Below are 24384 nucleotides of genomic sequence, written 5' to 3' on the forward strand. Positions count from 1 at the left end.
TTCCCGGTGCAGCAAGAGAGCCGGCATCTTCCGGTGTGAGTGGGCGATCTTTTCTGAGGTCGGGTCATTTTCTAACCAATCGCAGGATTCCTTGGACAATATGGATACGCAGACCTATGTAGTTGAGTCCCTTGGGTTACCAGTCAGGCTGCAGTAGTTTATTTATCACCTTTAATTGCCTTCTCTTTGTTGAAAATGACGGGAGTCTGTTATTTATTGAAGTCCGGTGATGTTAAAAGTGAAGCCGAGGCCATCTGATTTTTAAGATTCTCTCCAAGGACCACTAGCTTGATTCTGAAAGATGGACATGTATTTCTTTCAAGTGCCAGTACCTGGAATCATAAATACAGGCACAGTACACACAGTACACTTCGTATTGCATGTGCGACTATCCTGTGAACCTCTTATTGATATATTTTGTGCTCTTTGCAGGCAACTAAAAAGGGACTGAGGAAGCTAGTAACATAGGGCATTGCAAGAGTTCATGTAGTGTTTAATTGAGGAGTCAACTTATTTCCAATTGCAGTTGTAAAATGGCTTTTAGTTTCCTTACACGGAAATAGCAATTGCTTACTGTTGTGCTAAACTGCGGGGCCATGGTGGCATCAGCCTCAAAGACGAATTGAAGATTTGTGCTTTTCTCTGCTCAAACAAGTCAAGAGCTAAACATTTTTTGATTATGTCAAACGGCAGTCAACTATATTTAATGGACTGGTTTAAGATGCACCTCTAAAGGCAGTGTTACTTTCCGGAACTTTAGCATTGCGATGAGGGCTAGAGGTGCACTGGAATTTCAAAGAATAGTTGATAAAATAAGAGAATTTAGTTAGTGGAAGAGCAATTTCGGATTACTTTGTTCATTGGACTTTTTAATTATTCTGTAATTCATTATTGTTGAATTTATAGTGACTGTCAACATTGTTTAACCTTAAAAATAGCAAAGTCACGTGACCACTTCGTTTCAGCTGCTCTTTACTCAGTCATTCACACCTTGCTACTCACCCCTGAGATGCTTACAAAACAAAGATTTTATGTCATACCGGGCTTGCTAGTTACCAATGAAACAAGCTGCGAAAAGGACTTGTTTCGATTCACTGGATGGTGACTGTAAAGTGCCACCAGCTGCACTCCCAGGCACTGGAGTGCAGCAGAATATTAAGCATTTTGTTGTTTACATTACAGCGCACAGTACATCAGCAATCCCCTCCAGGGTCTCCATTGCAATGATCTTTGCATTTGGATAACTGTTGGCCATGATACGCCTAGCCAGTCGGATAGCTCAGTGAGTTGAGTGCCAGCAGCAGGCATGAGTGTGTAACATGCAAGTCACAAGTATGAATTGCACGAAGACAAACTGTAACTTCTGTTCTTGAGAGGCAAGCAAAATAAGTATCATAATTTTACTAGGTAATTTTGGCAGCACTCGTTAAAGGGAATGGACGCATTTCATATTGTGTTTTGCTCTCTATCAAAACAGTGCATTTAATTTGGGATACCTTGTTCATGTATGCCTGTGGTTACACAAAGGAGTAAAGGTGCAACAGCTGCAGGCACGTGGGTGCTGCATCTGCCTGGGGAACACTTACCATCAGGCCATGTAGTGCTGAAACACATTGCTAAAGTCAATGGCTCATTCTTTGCCGAGACCAATTGGCTTTGCCAATGCTTGCTTGATGTTTGGGGCACTTAACGCTTAAGCTTTCATAACCTTTTCTTTTTCCCCCCAAAAGGATTTCGAGCCAAATTTGTGTCCTTTTTGCCCCCACGTGTTGGGAATTCTAACCTGTGTTTCGGGAGCCCCAATGAGGGAACCAAGAAAATAGACAAAATATAGCAAAATGTTGGCTTTTATTTTCAAAACTGTAAAATGTGATGTGCTGGAAAGAACCCCCTCAACTTTACAATACTTCACTATATCTGACAAGAAACATTAATAGCACTGGTTACCTACACTACACTTGCAGCATCAAACTCATCAGTCTGGACACAATAAAGCAAAAGGAGAAGGACAAATCTGGCAAGCTCCTTCACTCCTGCTCGTCAGGAAGGAACTTAAGACAACATCTTATCCACGGGTAATCCGACCAGAATTCTGGACCCTAACTGATCACTGCCTTTGTTCTGCCAGCATTCCCTCCCTCCACTGCAATACATTTGCATAAATACATACAGTCAAATAGCAATATGAGGTGAACAACTCCTTCTTCATTTTGTTCCACATAGAAAGTGAATACCTAAGCAACGTTCCTGGGTCATCATTTCTTGATTTCTCTCGGTCACAATGCGTTTCAAAATGCCCAGAAATCTTCAAATGCTGTCCCTGCCCTGGCTGCTACACCAGCACTTTGGTAAATGGGGGTTCCACATCAACACCACAATTGATGGCTTAAGAGCCGAGTGAGTTACGGAGTGAGTTACGGCATGGAGCCATAGCAGTACAGATAGTATATTATGTTATGTTAAAAAATATTTATAGAGCGCAACGTTCACCGGGTAGGTTTCTTATCATAAGCATTGAATATTAAATTGGTTTAGCCTTGCCACACGGAATGTTAACACAATTTACTAGACAAACCTAAAGTTCTTCTATTCCATAGGAGTACATAGAAGTATTGTTTTCATACCTTTCTTGCCCAGCAGTGTCCCACAACTGAAGATGTATTCTTTGGCCTCGCCCCGCAACGCCATCTGGTCCATTTGACCTATACACCTTCACAATATTAAGCAGATAAAAGGTGAGGCAAGAGCATTCATTATGTAATTTTCTCATAGAGCGAAAACTGTAATTTATGCATTTCCTGCATGAACAGCATGGCTAATGAAGGAAAACATAACATTCTTGAGTATTGCTTGGCATGTTCTGTTAGTCTTAAGGATAATGAACACTACGTGAAAACAGTTAAGTATGCAAGCAGCTGAAATAACCTCATACCTTATGTAGAAAGTACACACAGTTCCCTGACTAGGTCTGCAGAGGTTATTCTTGCATTACAAGGAAGTTACCTACTGGGCCATGAATAATGATAAGGAAATGATAGATAGATAGATAGATAGATAGATAGATAGATAGATAGATAGATAGATAGATAGATAGATAGATAGATAGATAGATAGATAGATAGATAGATAGATAGATAGATCCACTCCTTCACCGGGACTCCAGGTACCAGAAAGAAATACCGCACTCCGGGGGCAAATTCAATTCCTTTATATTGACCGGACCTCACAGCAACAGACGCATTTCGGCGGAAGTACCTTTGTCAATGTTACCGGCACAAAGTAAAACTCCATGTTTATAAATCACATTGAAAACAATCAAAATGAAGGAAGGACTGGAACTCCAACACTAATGTGAGCGCCATTTTGTAACGGATACACAATGTGCATTACCATCATTTCCACGCTATAAACACAATTATACATTATCAAAAACTGTGGTAAATCAATCATTGTACTGTTGAAATGTCAATTATTGCAAATATTCATTCAATCTAGACAAATCAAACCCAGCACACACAAAAGAATGACCACTGTAGCGGTAATTCAGCGTGGATATAAGTTGAAATAAAAACCATTAAAATTCCACCGTTATAGTTAGTTGTACTAACTATAACTCACGTGCCCACAATCCACTGCTGATGATGTCACATATTACATCATTCATGACATGGTCAGTGACATCACTGATGACATCACTAATAACATATCAAATGACATCACTGATGATATCAGTGAATGTGGTTTTGTTCGATATTTAAATATATATATATATATATATATATATATATATTAATCTGCATTGAAGAATGAGTGGAACTATAAGTGTCTAGATGGAGGATTTACTAGCAGTGTGATTGACTGTTTAAGTGACTAATTTGAAGTGTCTCACTATATATAAGGGATAGTGATTAAACCAGGTGAATATCTGTATCACTCTGTCTCTTGTTGTGTAAACTACTACATAAGTTGGTTACTAGCTATATCAAAGTCTATATTAGTTATTGATTAGGTAAATGAGTATTTGTATGGGAGAGTGAATGTGTGTGTGTGGTTGGGTGGGAGATCTGTGACTGTCCAAAGATGTATAAATAGTTGATTTAGTAGGTATATGAGGTTAAGACTACATGTGTAAACAGTTGTTTGGGTAAGAGAATGTCTTTATGGGTGTAGTGATGAGCAAATATTTTTCTCAAAGATACATGTCTAACAAAGTAGAAATATAAAAGGCAGTGTATGTGACAATTGTTGCATATAAATAAGTATACATAACTTTATACTTGTAATAGTGATATTATAACACACTAAGTATGAGTTACTATCTCTATGAATAAATGAAGTGGTATTTGTCTAAGTGTGTAGCTGTGTAAATGTAAGTGTGATCAATTGTTTTTATAAGTAAGTAGGATGACTGTATATTTGAATAGGATGTATGCTGGTGTGTAATGTGGGTGTATAAATATATTTGATATTGCTCTATTGATCTTTGTCAGCATGTATAAGTGAATCTATAGGTAAATGTTTAGATGTGTGTGTAGATCTAGGAATCACTGAGTGGATTTTTAGAAAATTGTATTGGTGTGTCAATGGTTTCAAATATGGTACTCCATATTTTATAATGAGTGTTGAAAGGTTATACTAGTGTATGATGTGGTGTATCAGATTGTCACGTGGATGATATCATCAGTGATGTCATTTGAGATGTCATCAGTGATGTCACTGACCATGTCATGAACGATGTAATATGTGACATCATCAGCAGTGGATTGCTGTCGTGTGAGTTATAGTAAGTACAACTAACTCTAACGGAGGAATTTCAATGGTTTTGTACGAGTGAAATGTCCAGCTAACTATAACACTCCTAAAACCTATGTTTTTTTCTGTGAATTTCTAAGGTTTTTTAAATGCTAATTCCCAACTATAACATGTCTGAAACCTATGTTTTTTTCAGTATATATATATATATATATATATATATTTCTCACGAACGATCCCGTCGCAGAGGGAACACTTGGCAAGTCGGTGCATGGTTCGGGGCCAGGACCGGGTCCCGATGATTATTTCTCACGGAAAAGTAAAACCAGCACTCCGCTCTTTGGAATTGAAGATTTATTAAGACACTGTTACAGCCTACGCGGTTCGAACCGGATGGTTCCTTTTCACGGCAGCGTTACACAGTTGTCCTACTTTACTTACAGCTATATATCTTATAGTGCTTGTCAAAGTGCATTGTGGGACATGCAGTTTGAGACTAATTTTGCTTAATTGTTTGTAACATTTTTGTCATGTTAACATTCTTATGCATGCAACCATTTTGCTAAGTTGTAGGCTTAGTGCCATACATTAGTTCATTTAATTTGCAAGCACTTAGACTGTGTGTCAAGGCAGTGTCTTTGATTGTACGATTGTGGAATTTTATCCTCCATATTTTTGCCATGTTTTTAATTTTTCAGGCTGTACAGTCAATTTGATTCCTCGGGCTGAGTGCCCTTATCACTGCCATTGATTAGACACTACAATGTACATACGCACAAAATAAAGAAAGCAAAACAATTTTCATGCTGTCATAAGTGGATTCCCAAATGTTGAATTCCCTTCGGCATAGTTAAGAGTACATATATTTAAAGGTGGAAATAAAGTTCTTCACTTTCGTTCAATCCTATCGGTTGTCTTGTTTTGAAGCGCATGATCAATCTTGATTCTAGTCTTCTTAACTTTTATTTTTGTTACCACCACGTTCATGTTGCTGTATTGCTGCCAAGCCAAAAAAGTGGGTATCCTTCCACGTTTTGTTGGGATGGGTTGCTAAGTGTTTTGCCATAGCATATGTGAAGTCTTTGTTCTGTATCGCACGGATGTGCTCCAACATTCTTTTTTTCAAAGTGCAGGTGGTGCTTCCGATGTATTGCTTTCCGCAATAACATTGTAGCATGTAGACTGCAAAGCTAGTTTCACACGTGATATGTTCTCTTATGATGTGAGCCTTGCCTTTAGGATCATTGATTGTTTTCATGTTTTTTCCTATCTTGCAGGCTTTACAGGTAGTACATTTTACGAAACCTTTCTTCTTTTCTGTAAGCCAGTTGGACGTTTTCTTCTCTTCGTAATGGCTATGTACCAGATGGTCCGCAAGGTTGGGAGGTCTTCTATAGGTCATTAGTGGTCTTTCTCCTATGTTTTTACCTATATCAGGGTCTTTCTGTATCAGATGCCAGTACTTGTTTAAAATCTTGCGTATTTTATGACACTCCTTGCTATATGTGACAATCATCCTAGGGGGATCGGTCTTTGTTTGTTCATTAATCAGATCACCGTCCGATGATTTTGGTAATAGTATTTCTGCTCGGGTTTTTGATCTGGCCTTTGTTTCTCCCTGGATGATGTCTTCGTGCTTGTAGCCGCGTTGTAAGAATCTTTTTTTGGTTTCATCAAAATTTCTTTCCATTTCTTTCTCTTCTGAACAGTTTCTACGCATTCTTAGTAGTTCACCGTACGGAATACTTTTCTTCAGTTTTTCAGGATGAAAGCTTTTTCCGTGCAGGATACTATTTGTGGCTGTTTTTTTCCTGAAAGTTGTTGTGTGTATCTGATTATTTTGAACATATACTTTTGTATCCAGGAATTCCACCTCTTTGTTGCTTATATTATAGGTGAATTTTAAGCCAACTTGGTTATTGTTGAGTTCTTCAAAGAAAGTTAGGAATTCAGATCTCGTTCCTTTCCATAGTAGGAAGAGGTCATCAATGTAGCGTAACCATAACGCTACATTGATCATATGGTGGTCGTTTTCTTCTCTCCAAGCTATGCTCCTCTCCCACCACCCCATCACGAGGTTAAGCATAGCTTGGAGAGAAGGAAACTCCCATCGCGGTACCGCACTTTTGCATGTAGACCTTCTTGTTAAAAAGGAAAACATTGTTATATAAACAAGTTCTGATCATCTCTATGAGCATTTTCGAATGATCTCGTTCTGTAATTGGTTGCTGCATTAGGAAATAGAGTACTGCTTGTATGCCTATCTTGTGTTCTATTGATGTATATAACGAGATGACATCAATGGTCACTAGCATGTACGTTGATTGCCATTGAGTATCCATCAAGATACGCAAAAAATCCCCAGTGTCTTTAATGTACGAACTGAGAGTAGGTACGATCGGGGCAAGGAAATGATCGACATACTCTGCCATATGTTCATATAAACTGCCACAACTGGAGATGATCGGTCTCCCTGGGGGTTTGTTCAGAGTCTTGTGGATCTCGGGAAGAAAGTATATAGTTGGTGTGATGGGATGCTCTACCATTAGGAATTTCTTTTCTTCCTCGGTTATTAGTCCTTTTTCTCTCCAACTGTGTAGTTTCAATGCCAATTCAGTTTTGAGTTTTGGTGTTGGGTCATGGGTTAAAACTGTGTAATTTTTGGAGTCACCTAGTTGGCGCATGGCTTCTTCCACATAGTCCACTTTCTCCTAAGTGCTTGCAAATTAAATGAACTAATGTATGGCACTAAGCCTACAACTTAGCAAAATGGTTGCATGCATAAGAATGTTAACATGACAAAAATGTTACAAACAATTAAGCAAAATTAGTCTCAAACTGCATGTTCCACAATGCACTTTGACAAGCACTATAAGATATATAGCTGTAAGTAAAGTAGGACAACTGTGTAACGCTGCCGTGAAAAGGAACCATCCGGTTCGAACAGCGTAGGCTGTAACAGTGTCTTAATAAATCTTCAATTCCAAAGAGAGGAGTGCTGGTTTTACTTTTTCGTGAGAAATATATATATATATATATATATATATATATATATATATATATATATATATATATATATATATTCGATATTCGCTTGTATGAAAACATACACTTGTATGTACATAGTGCTGTTCAGCTATGAATTTCAATATTGTTGACTTTGTCGATATAATCCGCACAATGGACACTTTATATTTATTACTTTTTGCACTTTTGCACAAGACTAAGCAATTTTGGATAAATTTTGCACGGTTTATGGTCAAGCAGGACTCAAGCTAATTCTAATTGAATGTATGAATGAAGGGGTCAGTATATATATAATATATATCATTCGATCAAAGTAGAGCTTGCCTAAGGATTTCGCAGTTTGACCTAAAGCACAATAACTTTATGGATAATATTGTAAATACATGAAATGAGGATTTATCCTGTTAGACAATGTTGAAATTTAGTAACGTGTACAAACTTGCCTTGGGTTTTAATCAAACATTTAATGTTGTATAAGATTTTATCTATGCATTTAAGCAGTTATTATCTTCAACATCACTCCGAAAGACGAGCAGTTACTCGGTAGTCTTTCCTTCATATTCATCGATCACGTGACTTGTAGTCCACACAACGGAGGGGGTGTGCACATTGGTGTAAAAAATGTATAGAAAGCACAAGTGACGTAATTTTTGCTGAATGTGATCAAGGGCTCCTGAAGCCCGAAACGCGTCGTTGCAGGCTGCGTGTGAAAAGCAAATAAACGCATACCTTGCCTGAATCGCTGTGGTGGTCTGAGTTCCTTCTTCGCCGGGAGTGGTGGGAATCGTTTGGAATATATATATATGTATGTTGTGTATGGCTAAAAATAAAACTGCACTTTAAATTCTAACCTCTTCGAGTTGGTCCGTTCCTGGTGTGTGGCGGTTTGCAGTTCGTGAAGGTGGACTGTGCTTTTCTTCCAGGATCTGATTGATATATATATATATATATATATATATATATATATATATATATATATATATCCTACTGGCAGTCGCCAGTAGGTAGTTATAGTTAGTACCTATTATCCAAAGAAAATCCGCAACATTCCATTTGGAATAGCTTTGGCGCTGGTCGGCGAATTTTCGCAAACTTTTCAAAACTTATGGCCCGCTCCAGTCCGCTCCTATCCTAGAAGTCTTGCGGTGATTCGTCAAGAGAGAAAAGGGGGTCCCAAAAGTTGTTTTCCCCATGCAATTTTCCATAGGAACCATTAATCGCAGCTACAGCCCGAACTGCTGAATGGAATTGCACCAAATTTGGCAAAGAGGTAGTCCTTGGTTCACACTCATACCTTTTGGTTAAATGGTGTAAATCTTTTCAGTAGTTTTTAAGATATTAAAGGAAAAAAATACATATATATCTGGGCGGAGCCTAACGACACATCTCATCGTGAGATCTGATTGGTTGTCAGCACTTCATCCAAGAAGTGTTGGCAGTCATCTTGGGACCAATATAAATGATAGCACCTCATTAAAAGGCATTGCAGTTAATAGAAGGTTTTCAGACTTTAGATACATTATAAATCATTTGTTGATGGTACCATACTTATTTTAGGAATTGTGGTGTGTTCTAAGGTGATTTTACCATGTGAAAAAGCCTTCTGCTGGGATATCATGAATCATGTTTGAGAGAAAACTATTTGCTCATGCTTTTCTCACAGAGGTTTGGAAGGTGATCTAGAAGCTAAACTGAGAGCATATTTTCTGTAAATTCACATTGTCTTTCTCAGTCATGTGAGAATGAAGTCTGACATTCTCAGTAAAACATGTACATCCAACAAGGGCAGAGACAGTCAGTTGATTCCTTTGTGTTCTACTACAGCTTCCCAGAGTGTTCTAAAGAACAACTAGAGTTCTAACAGCCTTACTTATGACAAAAGTATAGCACACCTGAAGCCATCTTGATTGGAATAAAGCGGTAACTCTTAAAACATTTAATTTAAAAAGGAACAAAATGAGGGAGTTCATTTTGCCATAGAAAGCACGATTAGTGCTGCAGAAAGAAAAATTAGGGCACATTTTGAGTGACTTCTCAAATCCTCTTCTATTTCATTAAAAAAAAAGGCTGACATGCAGACTGAAACATGCACTTTGAATACCAGCCGCTGACTTCCCTGGTGAGCAGTGGCTTTACTACAGTGATCTAATGAGCAACAAGAGTGCTAACATTCAGAATGTATAGCAAATGTGCGACATCTGAATGCCCTCTTGATGGAACCAAAGTAAACAAGCATTGAAAATGCAAAAGGTCTCGCCCTCGTTTAAGTTAAAGCAATTCGGTTTGTAATTAGGTGGCTTTTTAGCTTTGCTTTTATTAGTGTTTTCAAACTTTCATGTACATAACATGCATATATGTATGCATGCATTTATATTTTTATTTATATAGATATGCAGATTATATATATGTTTATATATGTATGTATATAAACACAAAGGCTCTTTTTAGAGCCACCCAAAATCTAAACACATAAGCTTCATGTATATCTCAAAAAGATTACTTTTTTTCCATATGAGTCGCGCACCCGACGCGTGCACACCATAGAGCCATAACAAACAGAAATGGCTGTCCCTAAGACTGGAGGGGCCTTTGAGCCCCCCTCAACCATTTTTGACAAAGCCCCAGGGAGTAGCGGACCTTTAAGCCCACCACTCCATCTATTTTACTGGTGGGGTTGTGGATGAGCCACCCCCCGCCACCCATTAATATTTTAGCCCCAGAGGGTGGCGATCCCCGGTACTAGGAAGCCTCTCTGGGGCCCCATAACATTTTTAACTTTTGCCCCCAGAATTTGTCCCCCTGGTAGCTAATTATTAAAGCCTGCGCTTCCTTTTATTTGTTTGTTTAGGGCATGATCCGCGCACCATAAGCGCACTTTGCCATTTTTACAAAACAAAACAATTTGTGGCCCCTGGGAGTCGTTGTGGGACCCTCTAAGCAGGTATAGAGGGTCAAGATATTTCTACCCTACCCCCTTTATACGTTTTCCACACTTCTTCCACTAACTTCTTCAACCTCACTACTACCGAGGCACAAAATGGCTGCCAACAATTCCTGGTTTGGAATGTTAACAACCACTTCACAGCCAATTAGCATTCAGCGCGTAATCGGGACAGTGCGCTTTGAGTGCGCGCAAGATGCTCGGATCCACCCAGGTCATAGATATATATGTATTTTTAATTGTCATTTTCTCAGGAACTACTGAACGGATTTACACCATTTAAGCAAAAGGCACGAGTCTCAACCAATGACTACCACGTTGCCTATTTGGTGTAATTCCGTTCAGCCGTTCGGGATGTAGCCGTGATGAACAGTTCCTATGGAAAATTGCATGGGGGAAACACAATTTGGGACCCCTCTTTTTTCCTCGGCCCCGCTTCAAATGCAATATTTTAGACCCCAGGATTTCTCCTTCCCACGTAGCTAATTTTTAAACAAGCATAGGAGCCCGCGCTTCGTTTTTATTTTTTTTACGGCGGATTCATGCACCCAGCGCACATTTCTCTGTTTTAAAAAAATATATCTTTTTGAGGCCCTAGATGTCCTTGTGTGACCCCCTAAGCAGGTCTAGAGGGTCAAAATATTTCTTACCTGCCCCCTTTATACGTTTTAAACACTTGTTCCACTAATTTCTAGATCCACGCTTCTACCGGGGCACAAAATGGCTGCCACCACTTCCTCGTTTCGAATGCTGACAACCACTTCACAGCCAATCAGCATTCTGCGCGTGATCGGGACGGTGCGCTTATAATCTAAGCAAGATCCGCGGATCCACCGAGGTCATAGATATATATGTACTTTTAATTGTAATTTTCTCAGGAACTACTGAACAGATTTACACCAAATAAGCAAAAGGGACGAGTCTGACCCAAGGACTACAACTTTGCCAAATTTGGTGTAATTCCGTTCGGGCTGTAGCCGTGATGAACGGTACCTATGGAAAATTGCTTGGGGAAAACACGTTTTGGGATCCCTTTTTTCTCAGCCACCTGCTTCACGAATCACTCCAAGACTTTCAGGATAGGAGCGGACTGGAGCGCACCACCAGTTTTAAAAAGTTTGCGAAGATTTGTCAACTGGCGCCAAAGTTATTCCAAATAGAATGTTGCAGATTTCCTATGGAAAATAGGTACTAACTATAACTACCTACTGGCAACCGCCAGTAGGTAATAGATATATGTATGTATAGATATATAGATATATATATATATATATATATATATATATATATATAGATATATATATGTGTGTTAGGATATTCAATATGTACAAATGTGTGTTAGGATATTCATTATGTACATTAATATATATTTACCTTTCCAAGGTTCCAAACAGACTGATTTAGTTTTGTGGTCAAATATTACCAAATTCATAATTTTCATTGACTATTTACCACAGTCTTCTGTTGTGAAGGGCTACGACTAGTTTTTTTATGAGAATTAAAAAAAATGCAATGATGAAAGATGAGTTGAATGGCCGAAATGTAAACTTGAAACTCTAGATATAGGGAGGATCACGGAAATGACACGATGAATGAATTGCCTGCTTCAAGGTAGAATGTGATAACGTTTGACAAAAATACATACTGATTACAAGCAAAACATATTTTAGATACTTGTCTAACCTAACCCATGAACATAGGATAAGTGGGCAGAAGAGGTAGAAAAAAGTTCCCCTTTCCTCTGCATTTCATGTAGACCGGCTTTACTGCTATAGCAAAAATTTTAAACCTCAATAAGGGGCCAACATCTCCCACAACCTATTTCCCACGCTACCTGAAAGTCGCATAATCTCTTCTAACTTTGATCAATGCTATAGGCTGGATGAAACCAGAACTATTTAAAGATTGTTATGAATTATTTAAAAGTCCCAATACCGCAACTAACATTTATGAAAGTGTGTTCTTTGAAGCTAACCCTGCCACTGGACTGAATGCTACCTTCAGTTTTATTTCGACTATCTTACCTTAGGCTTGACGCCTTAAACATTCAGTTTAAATAAAGCTGAAAGGGTAAATGATAAGGCCATACAAATGTTCCTTAATTCACCGGAATGAAACAGGTTTTTTTGTGCTGCAGCCAACAATGTCAATTTTTTTTCGCATCTTGACTAAGACTTAGATGACCTGCCTCATTTACCAAGGACAAAAGCTTGTATATTCCATGTTGAAGCATAGCTTAGATTATGTGCTGGCAACTCGATGGGCGAAATTAAGGTTCGTAAACTGGTAGGTTTGCTTTAAAGCCAAGCATGGAGTCTGACTTAGGACGACAGTGCTCCATTTTCCAACAGAATTTGTGAAACCCACATATAACTTGAATGTCGTTGTAGTGTTGTGATGGAAACGTTCTAGTGTCTCAGCAGGAACTTAGTTTACCAGCAACTCCCTTCAGGGCTGGACACACTTGCACCCTACATCCATCCATCACAGGCGTCACATCACAAGTGATGTGAGACTGCAAATAAAAGGGCCTGGGTGCACGTGATCGTGGCCACTTGACCAACAGTACCAACGAGTGTGTGTGTGTGTCCATCATTTGAGGAGCATGTGGACCCATGGCCCACAACACTACAGTTGTCAACAAATCTTGAGTTTCTGTTAAGGAAACCCAAACTCGTGCGTCAACCCTTGAAAAAAGAGAAAGAAGGTTTGAAGGTGCTATAAGCATAGTGCTAACAAGTCAGGGGTAAAAAAACCTATAACTTTGTGAATGAATTGACCATTTACAAGCGAGGAGCCCGTTTTCAATATAAGAGTCTCTAATGAAGTTTTAACAGCAGGTAGGACTCCAAGGAAAGTATCTGCATTTCAGGAGGCTAAGCAGTGTAGATAACTATATATGCTCTAGGTGGTGAGCAACTGTAATATTATTAGCAATCCAAAAACGTGTTCTTGCCATGTTACCTTTATCTAATCTCAGATGCTACACAGAGCAGCCTCCCTCTCTAATTTCAGTAGATAAGGAGAGGCAAGAGCTTTATATAGCTGCCCAGAAGCAGATCTGTGTTCCATAAAAACTGCCCTCAGGCCTACAATGAGACTGGTGAAGAAACAAAAACATCTGACTCATTCTTTATTTTTCCACTCTATAAAGCTGACACCCTCATTATTAGACAAGTGAATTTATCATCCGCAGCGAGCATATGCAGCAAGCCTCTCCATCACACACACCACACAAACACACGCATGCGCGCTCTCCTGTAAAAGAGGATAGAAATTAAATTAAAACATTTATAAATATCCTTTAGTGAGGCAAGAACACCAGTGTTACACAAAGTCAAAATATGTCAGATGGAACCAAATATTTTTTTATGAATGTGAAACGGTTGCCTAGACAACATGTCCAATGCTTTTCATACAGAGATGCACACATATGTTTGTTGGCCAGATGATTTACAGTCAATCAGACCTCTGCATAGAGCTTCAGCCTACCTTACTCTGGCTAAATAGGTAGCAATACTGACAAAGCCCACAGGCCTCACCTTTATAATTGCTGGCTTTCTCAGTCGTTTATAGGTATGCTGTACAGTATTCCCAATGCTGTGCCACATGGCTCAATAAAAAAAAAACCCTATAGAGTCATTTTGTAAGTGCACACATCACGCAGTCACAAGCCTACAAAATGAGACGGACACTTTTTTTATTTGCTGCTCCAACTCTGATCGGCAAATTAAATGAAAAAAAAAAACACGCAAAAGCTTTTGAAAAACTCAGCGATGCGTAGGTTCCCGAGTACCTAGGCAAACAATACATCAGTTCTGCTACACGGAGAAGTGTTGCGGGAGAAGTGTTGTGTCAGTTCCAGACTGTAGGGGGAAGCAATGCCTCAACATCCGAAGACTTTTGTGGTCTGCGAGTGATGCGGTGGAAAGTTTGGCGCACAGTTGTGATGAGTGGAAATCTAGACGTGCTGGAGGTCGATGCAGCGGTGGATAACAGGGGTTGTATCTATTCTTTCAGCTGCAGAACAGTGATGCATCGATCTCCTTAGCCGCAAGGTGATGGTGCGTGGAAATTTCTCCTGCACAGCGGTGCAGCGTCAGAAAAACATGCTCAGAAAAACATGTGTAAATTTTCCAGTCTTTTGCAGGAGGGAAGCACACAGAAGTCCTTGGAGAACCTTGGAAAGTAGGATTCAAAAGCAGAGTCAAGTTCTTTCACTACCCACAAACAGAAGCAGCAACTGCAGGCCAATCCAGCAAAGCAACACACAGCAAAGCAGCAGTACTCCTCCTGACAGTTCTTCAGCCCTTCTTCTTGGCAGAGTCCTCAATCCAGAAGTGTTCTAAAAGTCTGGGGGTTTTAGGTCCAATACTTATCCCCCTTTTGGCTTTGTAGTAGGCATACTTTAAAGGAAAATCTTTGTTGTCCACAAGATCCTGCCTTGACTCTAAACACAGTACAGGAGGGGGGGGGCTGACACAGCACTGTGAGAGGCCAGGCACAGCCCCAATCAGATGTCAGGGACAATTTCTCCCACAACTCTAACTTAGGAAGGCCTATCAGCCTGGTGATGAGCTATCAGATTATGTAGGGCACACCTCAACTCCCTTTGTGCTACTGTCTAGAGTAAATGCACAAGCAACCTAGCAGTCCGTCTAAACCAGACTTTGATTCCACAGGCAGGCGGCGGCACAGGATTGTAGAGCAAGAAAATTGGCATTTTCAAACACACAATTAAAAAAAAACCTTAACTAAAATATGTTTTTAAATTCTGAGCTCAGAGAGCCCAAACTCCAAATCTCTAACGTTTCCCCAATTTAAAGTTACACTTGTAAAATGTTACAAGGCAGCTCCAATAATAACCTAAGGAAGGGCTAGTCCTTGCAATAGTGAAAACCTAAATTGGCAGTATTTCACTATCAGGACATGCAAAACACACCAGTTCATGTCCTAACGTTCACATATGCTGTGCCTTACCCATGAAGATACCTTAGCCTACCTTACATGTAGTAAAAGGGAATGGTTGAGCCTGGCAAGTGTGTGCACTCGTTAGGTTGACATGGCAGTTTAAAACTGCACTCACAGACACTGCAATGGCAGGTCTGAGACAGGTTTACAGGACTACTCATGTGGGTAGCAACCAGTGCTGCAGGCCCACTAACAGCATTTGACTTACTGGCCCTGGGCACACACAGTGCACTTTATTAGGGACTTTCCAGGAAATCAAATATACTCATCATGGTTAACCTATCATAATGTCAGGTCTCGAAACGAGCCATCTCCTGTTTTGCACGGATCGGCGCTGAAAATGCTCGAAAGACTTCAAGTCCCATGAGCACTGGCGGCAGCGCGCATGCATGCAGAGCAGCGGAAGGCATATGAGCGCACTTCCGCCCCTGCGGCGTTTTCGAGTATTCTATGTTCAGAGCACGAAGAGGCTGCTTTTAGGGCATTGGTGTTTTTTTTTTCCTCTTGAATCTTGGTTTCTACGGGGAGCCCAGAGGTTGGCGCCTCGGAGCAGAGCCACCTTTGGGAACTGCCGTTTGAGGAGCTTCACTGTCAGTGCCCCGGTGAGGCAACCGGTCCTGAACAATAAAGAACGACACAAGTGCGGGTCCAGTAAGTATGCTGCTGCACCACCACTGATATCTTCCCTAGTAGTATGAGAGTGAGAGAGTGTGCATATTGATATTTGGGGAATTCATGTCGGGACTAACAACCCTTAAATTCTGCGCTTTTGAGAAGCGTCTTGCTTGAATTGCAGTATCATCCCATGGCACTAGGTGTACCTCCTCGTTGGTGAGACACACATTTGTGGTCTCTTGCGAGTAGAAAGGATACCTTTGCTGGGGTGTATGGTCGGAGCAATAGCATTATCCTACAGACAGATTGCGAATACATGTTGATAGTACCACTTGGAGTGGTAGAATGCTTTTTCTTCACGACGGAGAGTCCATGACTTCCTGTGATCCAAGTGGAGGAGCACTTCTGTGTTGATCAACAAACTTTTATGTTTACCAAAAACTGTTACCTGGCGCCACGTAGTCTGGCTGGGTGAGAGTGTACTTTCAAATTTAATAGACCATACCCTTAAGAAAATACCGTTAAAAACTTAAGGCTTTGAGTTTTTTCTCTAACTTTGTTTTTTTGTGTATCCATTTAGCAAAGAATTGTGGATGAGCCAAGTTAGGTCTCATACAACCTCTGTGAAACTAGTCCAGAGGTGGTGCTGGGTACGTGTCCCTTCACGTTTGGTAGATATGAGAATATGTTACATATAAAGAGGAGAACACGCAAACCTTATGTACCTAAATAATATGTTATTTTCTTCTCTGTAGTGCTCTTACTGGCCTCCTGTTCCTGGAGAGGCACAAGTTGAGCTGGATCAACTAGGACAACACACGTCTTTCTTTTTCTTTACAGGTAGTTACTTGTTGTACCACTATGCCCTTCTACAGGAGGGGGAAGAACAGAGTATGTCCATGGATGTTGATTGTGTGCTTTGCTTCTGTGTCGTTTCAGGTCTCCTTCCCTGCTGCTCCCTCCCGGTCCTTCCCTCGCTTGATCGCTTCACTGTTCTGCGCTATAATAGCACTCAGACTTGAAGCTATCAAGAGGTGGACTATTAATGAGCATCGTTCCGATCCCGAGAAGTTGAGGAGCCCGACACATAATCACAATTTACACAGGGAGCACTTACACTTTAGCACTGATTAGCAGTGGTAAAGTGCACAGAGTAAACGATCCAGCATAAACGAAGTGCTGCATATAATCAATAATACAGGACGTAGAGGCAAAAGGACAGAGGAAACCACACCAAGGATGCCAGGTCTAACAACGCACTACTCTGGAACCCATAGTGGATTAGAATAAGGAAATATAAGATGTTAATTGGAATGGTGGACATGCGAGTCTGTTAGTTGGTTTCAATAGTATAGAGGAGGGAAGAGTCTACAGGGTGTTTATTTGGGAGAACATAGTAGTAGAATGAGGTTTGGGATTTTTCAGAAAGCAGGCGGATATGAGCAATACATGTGGAAGAAGAGGGTTGAAGCATTACAGGGGTATAGAAGCAACATGGAGTGCGTGTGTCTGTGGAGCCACACGGAGGGTATTGTGGGGAAATGGGCAAAAGGGAGAACAACGTGAAGCATTGCAGAAAATCAAATAGGTGAGAGATGTAAAAATAAGTCCAAGGCAGTTGGATTTATAGGCTTTATTCACTAACTCAAACCTCCAATACAGCACAGGCAAAGCGGTCCGCCTCCACCTCCATCCAGTTCCACAATACCAACCCTCACTGTGTGAACTCATATCACTCTATGAGCTCCGACAAAGAATCGAGCTCCAGAACACATATGAGCACAAAACATAACACTTCCCCTCTCCCACACTATATATAAGCAGAACATTGTTACATTAACTTTGTGGTTAAAATAGGACTAAAGGAGACAGCGAGCTATTTCTAAGCACTCCACTGCAATTCTTAAAAGATTTGAATCCCATACTCAGAATACATCTTCATAAGGAACTAACAACTTATAACTATAATATCATTATCAAGGTTTTTGGGCTTCAAACATACCTCCCCGACCTGGTGATCTTCTGAAAGGCGTTACCTGTATCTATACAATATTTTGGGACCTCCACAATTTGAAATTTCGCAATTATTCACAGCTGGTCTTGAAACACAGGGACAAGATCTACTACAACAGAGTCTTGAGACACAGGAACAGGGTCAACACTTCCCATAGGTTCTTGTCGAGAATTCTTTGCCAATACACCCAAAGGGGTGACATCATCAACCCAATCATACTTTCTTGGCAAAGTACTAATCTCATTGCCCATTCTCAGAGCCTTCCCCACTGAATAATGCTAGGCTTTTAGCATGGTAGACTTTCCCATCAAGGAGTAGGACAGAATTACACAACATTTTCACCACCTTCTGGGGTGTAGAGCATTTACTTTCCCCTTTCCATGTTAACCACCTTTTTTTTACCTTCACAAGATAGCCAACACAAGGGTCCAGTTTTTTCACACCATATAAGTAATATGTTTGCTTATACTTAGATTGTCTCATTTCCATGCAATTCCTCACTTTTCTTGGTGACCAAGAAACAATCTTTGTGCATCCTAACCACCGCATATTATCTTTAGTACTTGGTGATCTCACCTTAATCAGCTCAATAGGGCTATTTTCTATTGACTCACATTGGGTAACCCTCTAGGTACCCACAGTTTTCCTCAATTCATCCTCCAAATCCATCCTGTTACTATTTGACAACTTCATTATCGCTTTTATGACTCTATTGATGCATTCAATGCTTCCATTGCCCTCGGGATGATATAGGGACATGGTCCTGTGTACAATTCCAATTTTCTTTATGAAATTCTTGAAACTATGAGCCAAGAGCTGTACCCAGTTTGCAGAAATATTATCCTTTGGCAACCCTCCATGGGCAAAAACCTCTCCTAACAAGTACAACGATTCTGAATCTGCTCTTTGCACCACTTTGATTTCAGGCCACTTGGAAAAGTGATCAACCAGCACCAGAATATGTTTGTGCAAACCATTAACAACTTTCACAGATCCAACAATGTCAATCCCTACTCTTTCCCAAGACATAATCTGGACTGCAGTAGGGTTCAAGGGTTGCTTAAACGTGATTATGGTTCTGTCAGAATTAATACACTTCACACACTACCTCACCACTCTCTCAATTTCCTTATCCACCCCTGGCCACCAGTATTATTATTTAACCTACACTTCGTTTTTACTATAACAAGGTGAGACCCTCATGGCAAAGGTTTATAAGCTTGTTCCAGAATTCCCATGGCGGAATTAACTTGCCACCTCTAAGCAACAACTCTTCTTCCACAGATAAATCATTCTTTATTTTCCAGAATGGAATATGGTCTTTACACAACTGAGCTTTCTCTTGCCAGCCATTTAGGACAGACCTAAAAACAGTAATACGCATATCACCATGAGAGATGGCATTGGCCAATGCCTCACAACCAAAACTTTGTAGTTCCTCCTCAAAAACTGTTGCCACCAACCAATGCTCCCAGTCATTCTTTACTTCACCATCCACTGATAACGGAAATATGCTTAAAAGGCCTGCTATCTTCTTACGCACCCCTGGCATGTACTTCATTTCATAAAAAAATCTAACAACTGCATAAACACACGCAAAATTGTAGGAGACACATTGCTTAAACCTTGTGATGTGAGGACCTTTGTGAGAGGTTTGTGGTCAGTCATCACTATACGTTTAGTATACCAAATGAACTGTCTAAAGTATCTGAGCCCCAACAAACACCCCAAGACCTCCCTCTCAATAATGGAGTACTTTTCCTCAGTTAGGGTGATTGTACGGGACGCAAAAGCTAAAATACCCTCTGTTCCATCTTCCTGCACCTTGGACAGTACTGCCCCTAATCCCTTTCCATTCGCATCAGTGGTGATGAAACTCTTGTGCTTGGGTTCAAAACCTTGAAGGGCCGGAGCCGAGAAAATATCCCGCTTAATGCTGTCAAAACATAATTGCCATTCATCCGTCCTTAAAAATGTGCACCCCTTCTTGAGTAGGAGGTGAATGGGAAACATTTGACTGAGAATTTATAAACAAACTTGAAATAGAACGCAGCGTATCCTAAAAAGGATCTTACCTCATCCTTACTTTGGAGTATAGGGGCCTTAATAGCATCAACTAATTCAGACTTAGGACTGATCCCTCTGGAGCTGATCTCATGCCCCTAATGTGTTTCAGTGTTCTTCTCAAACCTGCACTTGGGGCTCCTCAGCTGTCAACCCATAAAGCACCAACGTTTTCAACACTTCCAGCAAAATCCCATCATGTTCCTTCCTACCCATGACCAAGATGTCAACCGGGAATAAAATGATGTTTTTTCATATCCGTTAACAATTGGTGCATGAGTCGTTGGAACATGGGGGCGGCTGATGCCAAACCATAAGGAACATGCCTAAACTGGAACCTACAAATCGGGTTAATAAATGAGGTAGGTTGTTTGCTGCTCTTATGTAGAGGGACCTGGTAGTACGCTGAAGTCAAATCTATAGTGGAAAACCATTCCATCTTCCTAGCAATTCAAAAATCCTGGGCAGGTGAAACAGTTCCACAAAATTGTTCTTATTAAGTTCCCAGAAGTCCACACACAAACTGATGTGGCCGCTCGCCTTCCTTGCCACAACAGAGGGGAGACCCAGTCTGATGACGCGACTTGTTCAATTACTCCACTCTCCACCAATTTGTTGAGCTCATTAACCACCCATCCTTAACACTCATAGGGATGTTCCTTAATTTACAGGGGCAAGCATCTCCTTTCAAAATTATTTTGGAGGGAAAAACCCTTAAGTTCCTCTACTGAACCAGTAAAAATCTTAGGAAATTTCCTTGCAAATTCACTGCTTTCCTTCCTTTCACTGCCCACACTTAAGACTGGATCCAGACTATTGGAGTCGAGAAAGATGCCCAACTCCCCTCTATCCCACCATCCCAGAACACACAGACCAGGCATGGAAACAAAGTTTACAGTCTGCTTGCCTCCCTTTTAACTCAAACAGCTGCTTACAATATCCCAATAAATCAATAACCTCGCCCATGTAACTGTGTGGGTGAACGTCTGGCCTCTTAACCCCAAAAACTATTTTCCCACAGAATAAATCCAACCATATGTCTTGCTTAATGATGGTTTCAGGCGAGCCAGAATCTACTACCAGAGTCACTTAAACAACCTCTGCCACCAATTTACACACTGTTTTTAACTGTGTTTGCCATTTACCCATTTCGCCTTATCATATATGCTAAGAACTTGAGAGTCATCTATATCAGAACTAGGCCTCACCTTGATCGTACTCTTCGACCACACACTTTACAGACTTTGATTTGCAACACAAATGTGAAAAATGTCTAGTGAGCCTACATTTTGCACACTTCTGGCCCAAAGCAGGATGCTTCTTATTCTGGGCCAAATGAGCGGTGCTACCACACTGGTAACATATTCCCCTCAAGTCAGACATCCTCCACCTTGGGTTCTGTTTTCCAACACTTTTCTCCTCCTTAAGACTCACTTGATCACCTTAGCGGGTATTCCTTCCCTTAACAATTTTGACTATCGTCACCACCTTCCTTTTTACTGGAAAAAAACACAGCTTTCGTACATCTAGAAGTAAGCTCAGACTTGCTAATTATGGCTGTAACTTTCTGTAAACTAGAATCCCCATGGACCCACAACTAATCTTCAACCCCCGCTAAATTTACAAGACAATGCCAACTTTCTTAAAGCGGCTACATAGTCTTTATTTTCTCACTCGGACCCGGTTTATGATGGTAGAAATTATACTGATCCAATCAATAGCCTTTCACACTGTAGGCGCAAATTAAGTACCTAAATCTGCCAGGGCTTCGGTGAATATGTCTCCTTCATCCCCAGAGCGAGTTTACCCCCAGGGCCAAGGCAATGCAGAAGAATTTTCTTCTGACTGGAGACATATCCTAATTTCCAAAAGTTAATGAAGTCATCTTTTCATTATTCCCTCCTCAAGATATTCACTAAATCATCTTTCATCATGAAAGACTGCAGAGGGGCAAGATTCATTGTGGTCATAGCAGTATAGTATTCCCAATAAATAACCACAAAACAGAAATAGGGACCCACACCTAAACGTGCTGAAGCTAAAATACCGAAATCACCTGTGTAGCTATAGAACAAGTCACTTCCAACAATTCTGCATTTAGTGATGAAAACTAGTAGGTGTGCGAGTCACTGTGTACTAATTGCACCTCAGGAGATTCTCTCTGGATAACACGCAAAGGTAGGTGTGTGTATCACCCAAATAATTATCTCCAAGCACCAATGACTAACCTAATCCTTGACACACAGTTCATGTCAGGTGTACATGTCACCAAGTTTAATTGCCCAAAATTTCTTCTGGGACAATACGTGTGGTATGCGTATCACCAGTACAAAAGCTGTATGAACCCAAAGGTTGCCAACACAGTAATAGCGGTTGCGATCATGTGCGGAAAAAACACCAAATACACAAACAGTGCTGGGCCCAATCCAAGATGGCCGACACTGCATGACAGAACATGCTTGCTGTAACAGTCCAAAATATTGATACCCCCCTGTGAAGATCACACAGGGGTAATGAATATGGCATGAACAAGTGAACAACCCATCCACAACAAAGTTGTACTTGCGAGGTACCTCCTTTTCAGTCTTCATTTTAAAGGAACAAGATGGAGTAATAAAAGATCTCATGGCTAAAGTGGAAGATCATGAAAACCGATCTTGAAGAAATAATTTAAGATTCCTGGGAATCCCAGAAAACTTTGAGGGAAACGACGCTAGAGGAGCAATGATCAACATTCTTAAAACATCATTTCCGGAGTTGGATATGGAAAGGGAGTTACAACGGGCTCATCGTTTTCCCCTAATGCCATCAAAACATTCTAATAAACAAAATCAATATCCCAGGGCAATGTTGGTTTACTTCGGCAATTTCCTTCTCCGTGAAGCAATCTATGACCTTGCCAGACCGACTACTCAAAGAGAATATAAGGGATTCAAATTTTTTGCCAGACCGGATTTCGCTCACTCTACAGTTGAGCGAAGATGGAAAATGCGCCAGCTATTTGAACCATTTGGAAAAATTGGAGCAAAAGTATTTTTGCAAAATCCTGCACGCTTGAAAATCATATTCAAGGGAACAACAACATTTTTTAACAGCGAAGTGCAGGCTGAGAACTATTTACGAGAGATCTCAAGGAATGGACTATGAAACTCAGGGAAACAAAGCAAACTGTAGGGGGGGAAGTTAAGCTGAATTAACTACTCCATTATGTATTGTTTAGGAAATAAATTATGTTGAAGCACTGTGAACTAGTATAATGTATAAGCAGGCAGGGAAACATATTTAGTCTACAAAATTAAGTTTGACATTTTTTTTTCATATTATCCGGGCTTCGGCCCATTAGGATTAGATAGGTATACAAGCACTGGCGTTGCCAATAGGTCTCGCAGTAGGAAAGTTGGAGCTATTGGTTGTGTAAATGACAAAGCCCTTTATGTATTAAAAATGATAACCAAAGTGAAAGGCATTGTTATTTGCAATTGTAATGGCTCCAACTGTCGTACTGCGAGATCTATTGGCAACGTGAGTGCTTTTCGTGTGTGAGTGGCGTTGTGTGTGTGAGTGGCGTTGCGTGTGTGAGTGGCGTTGCGTGTGTGAGTGGCGTTGCGTGTGTGAGTGGCGTTGCGTGTGTGAGTGGCGTTGCGTGTGTGAGTGGCGTTGCGTGTGTGAGTGGCGTTGCGTGTGTGAGTGGCGTTGCGTGTGTGAGTGGCGTTGCGTGTGTGAGAGGCGTTGCCTGTGTGAGAGGCGTTGCCTGTGTGAGAGGCGTTGCCTGTGTGAGAGGCGTTGCCTGTGTGAGTGGCGTTGGCTGTGTGAGTGGCGTTGGCTGTGTGAGTGGCGTTGGCTGTGTGAGTGGCGTTGCATGTGTGAGTGGCGTTGCATGTGTGAGTGGCGTTGCATGTGTGAGTGGCGTTGCATGTGTGAGTGGCGTTGCATGTGTGCGTAGTTGAGTGGCATTGCGTAGTTGAGTGGCGTTGCGTGGTTGAGTGGCGTTGCATGTGTG

At 40.8% G+C, this 24384-nt stretch overlaps 1 protein-coding gene across 10 annotated transcripts in view; it reads right to left on the bottom strand.

Moving 5' to 3' along the window:
- Positions 1-24384, bottom strand: part of RAB27A (RAB27A, member RAS oncogene family) — a 465531-nt gene that overhangs the window by 60115 nt on the left and 381032 nt on the right. For all 10 annotated transcript variants that reach the window (XM_086958330.1, XM_086958326.1, XM_086958321.1 and 7 more), the window contains one exon: positions 2625-2710. In XM_086958330.1, the coding sequence (XP_086814456.1) occupies positions 2625-2710 (86 nt within the window). The remainder of the gene's footprint in view (positions 1-2624; positions 2711-24384) is intronic.

Source organism: Lissotriton vulgaris, chromosome 2_1, assembly GCF_964263255.1.
Source record: "Lissotriton vulgaris chromosome 2_1, aLisVul1.2, whole genome shotgun sequence".
NCBI classification, from domain to species: Eukaryota; Metazoa; Chordata; class Amphibia; order Caudata; family Salamandridae; genus Lissotriton; species Lissotriton vulgaris.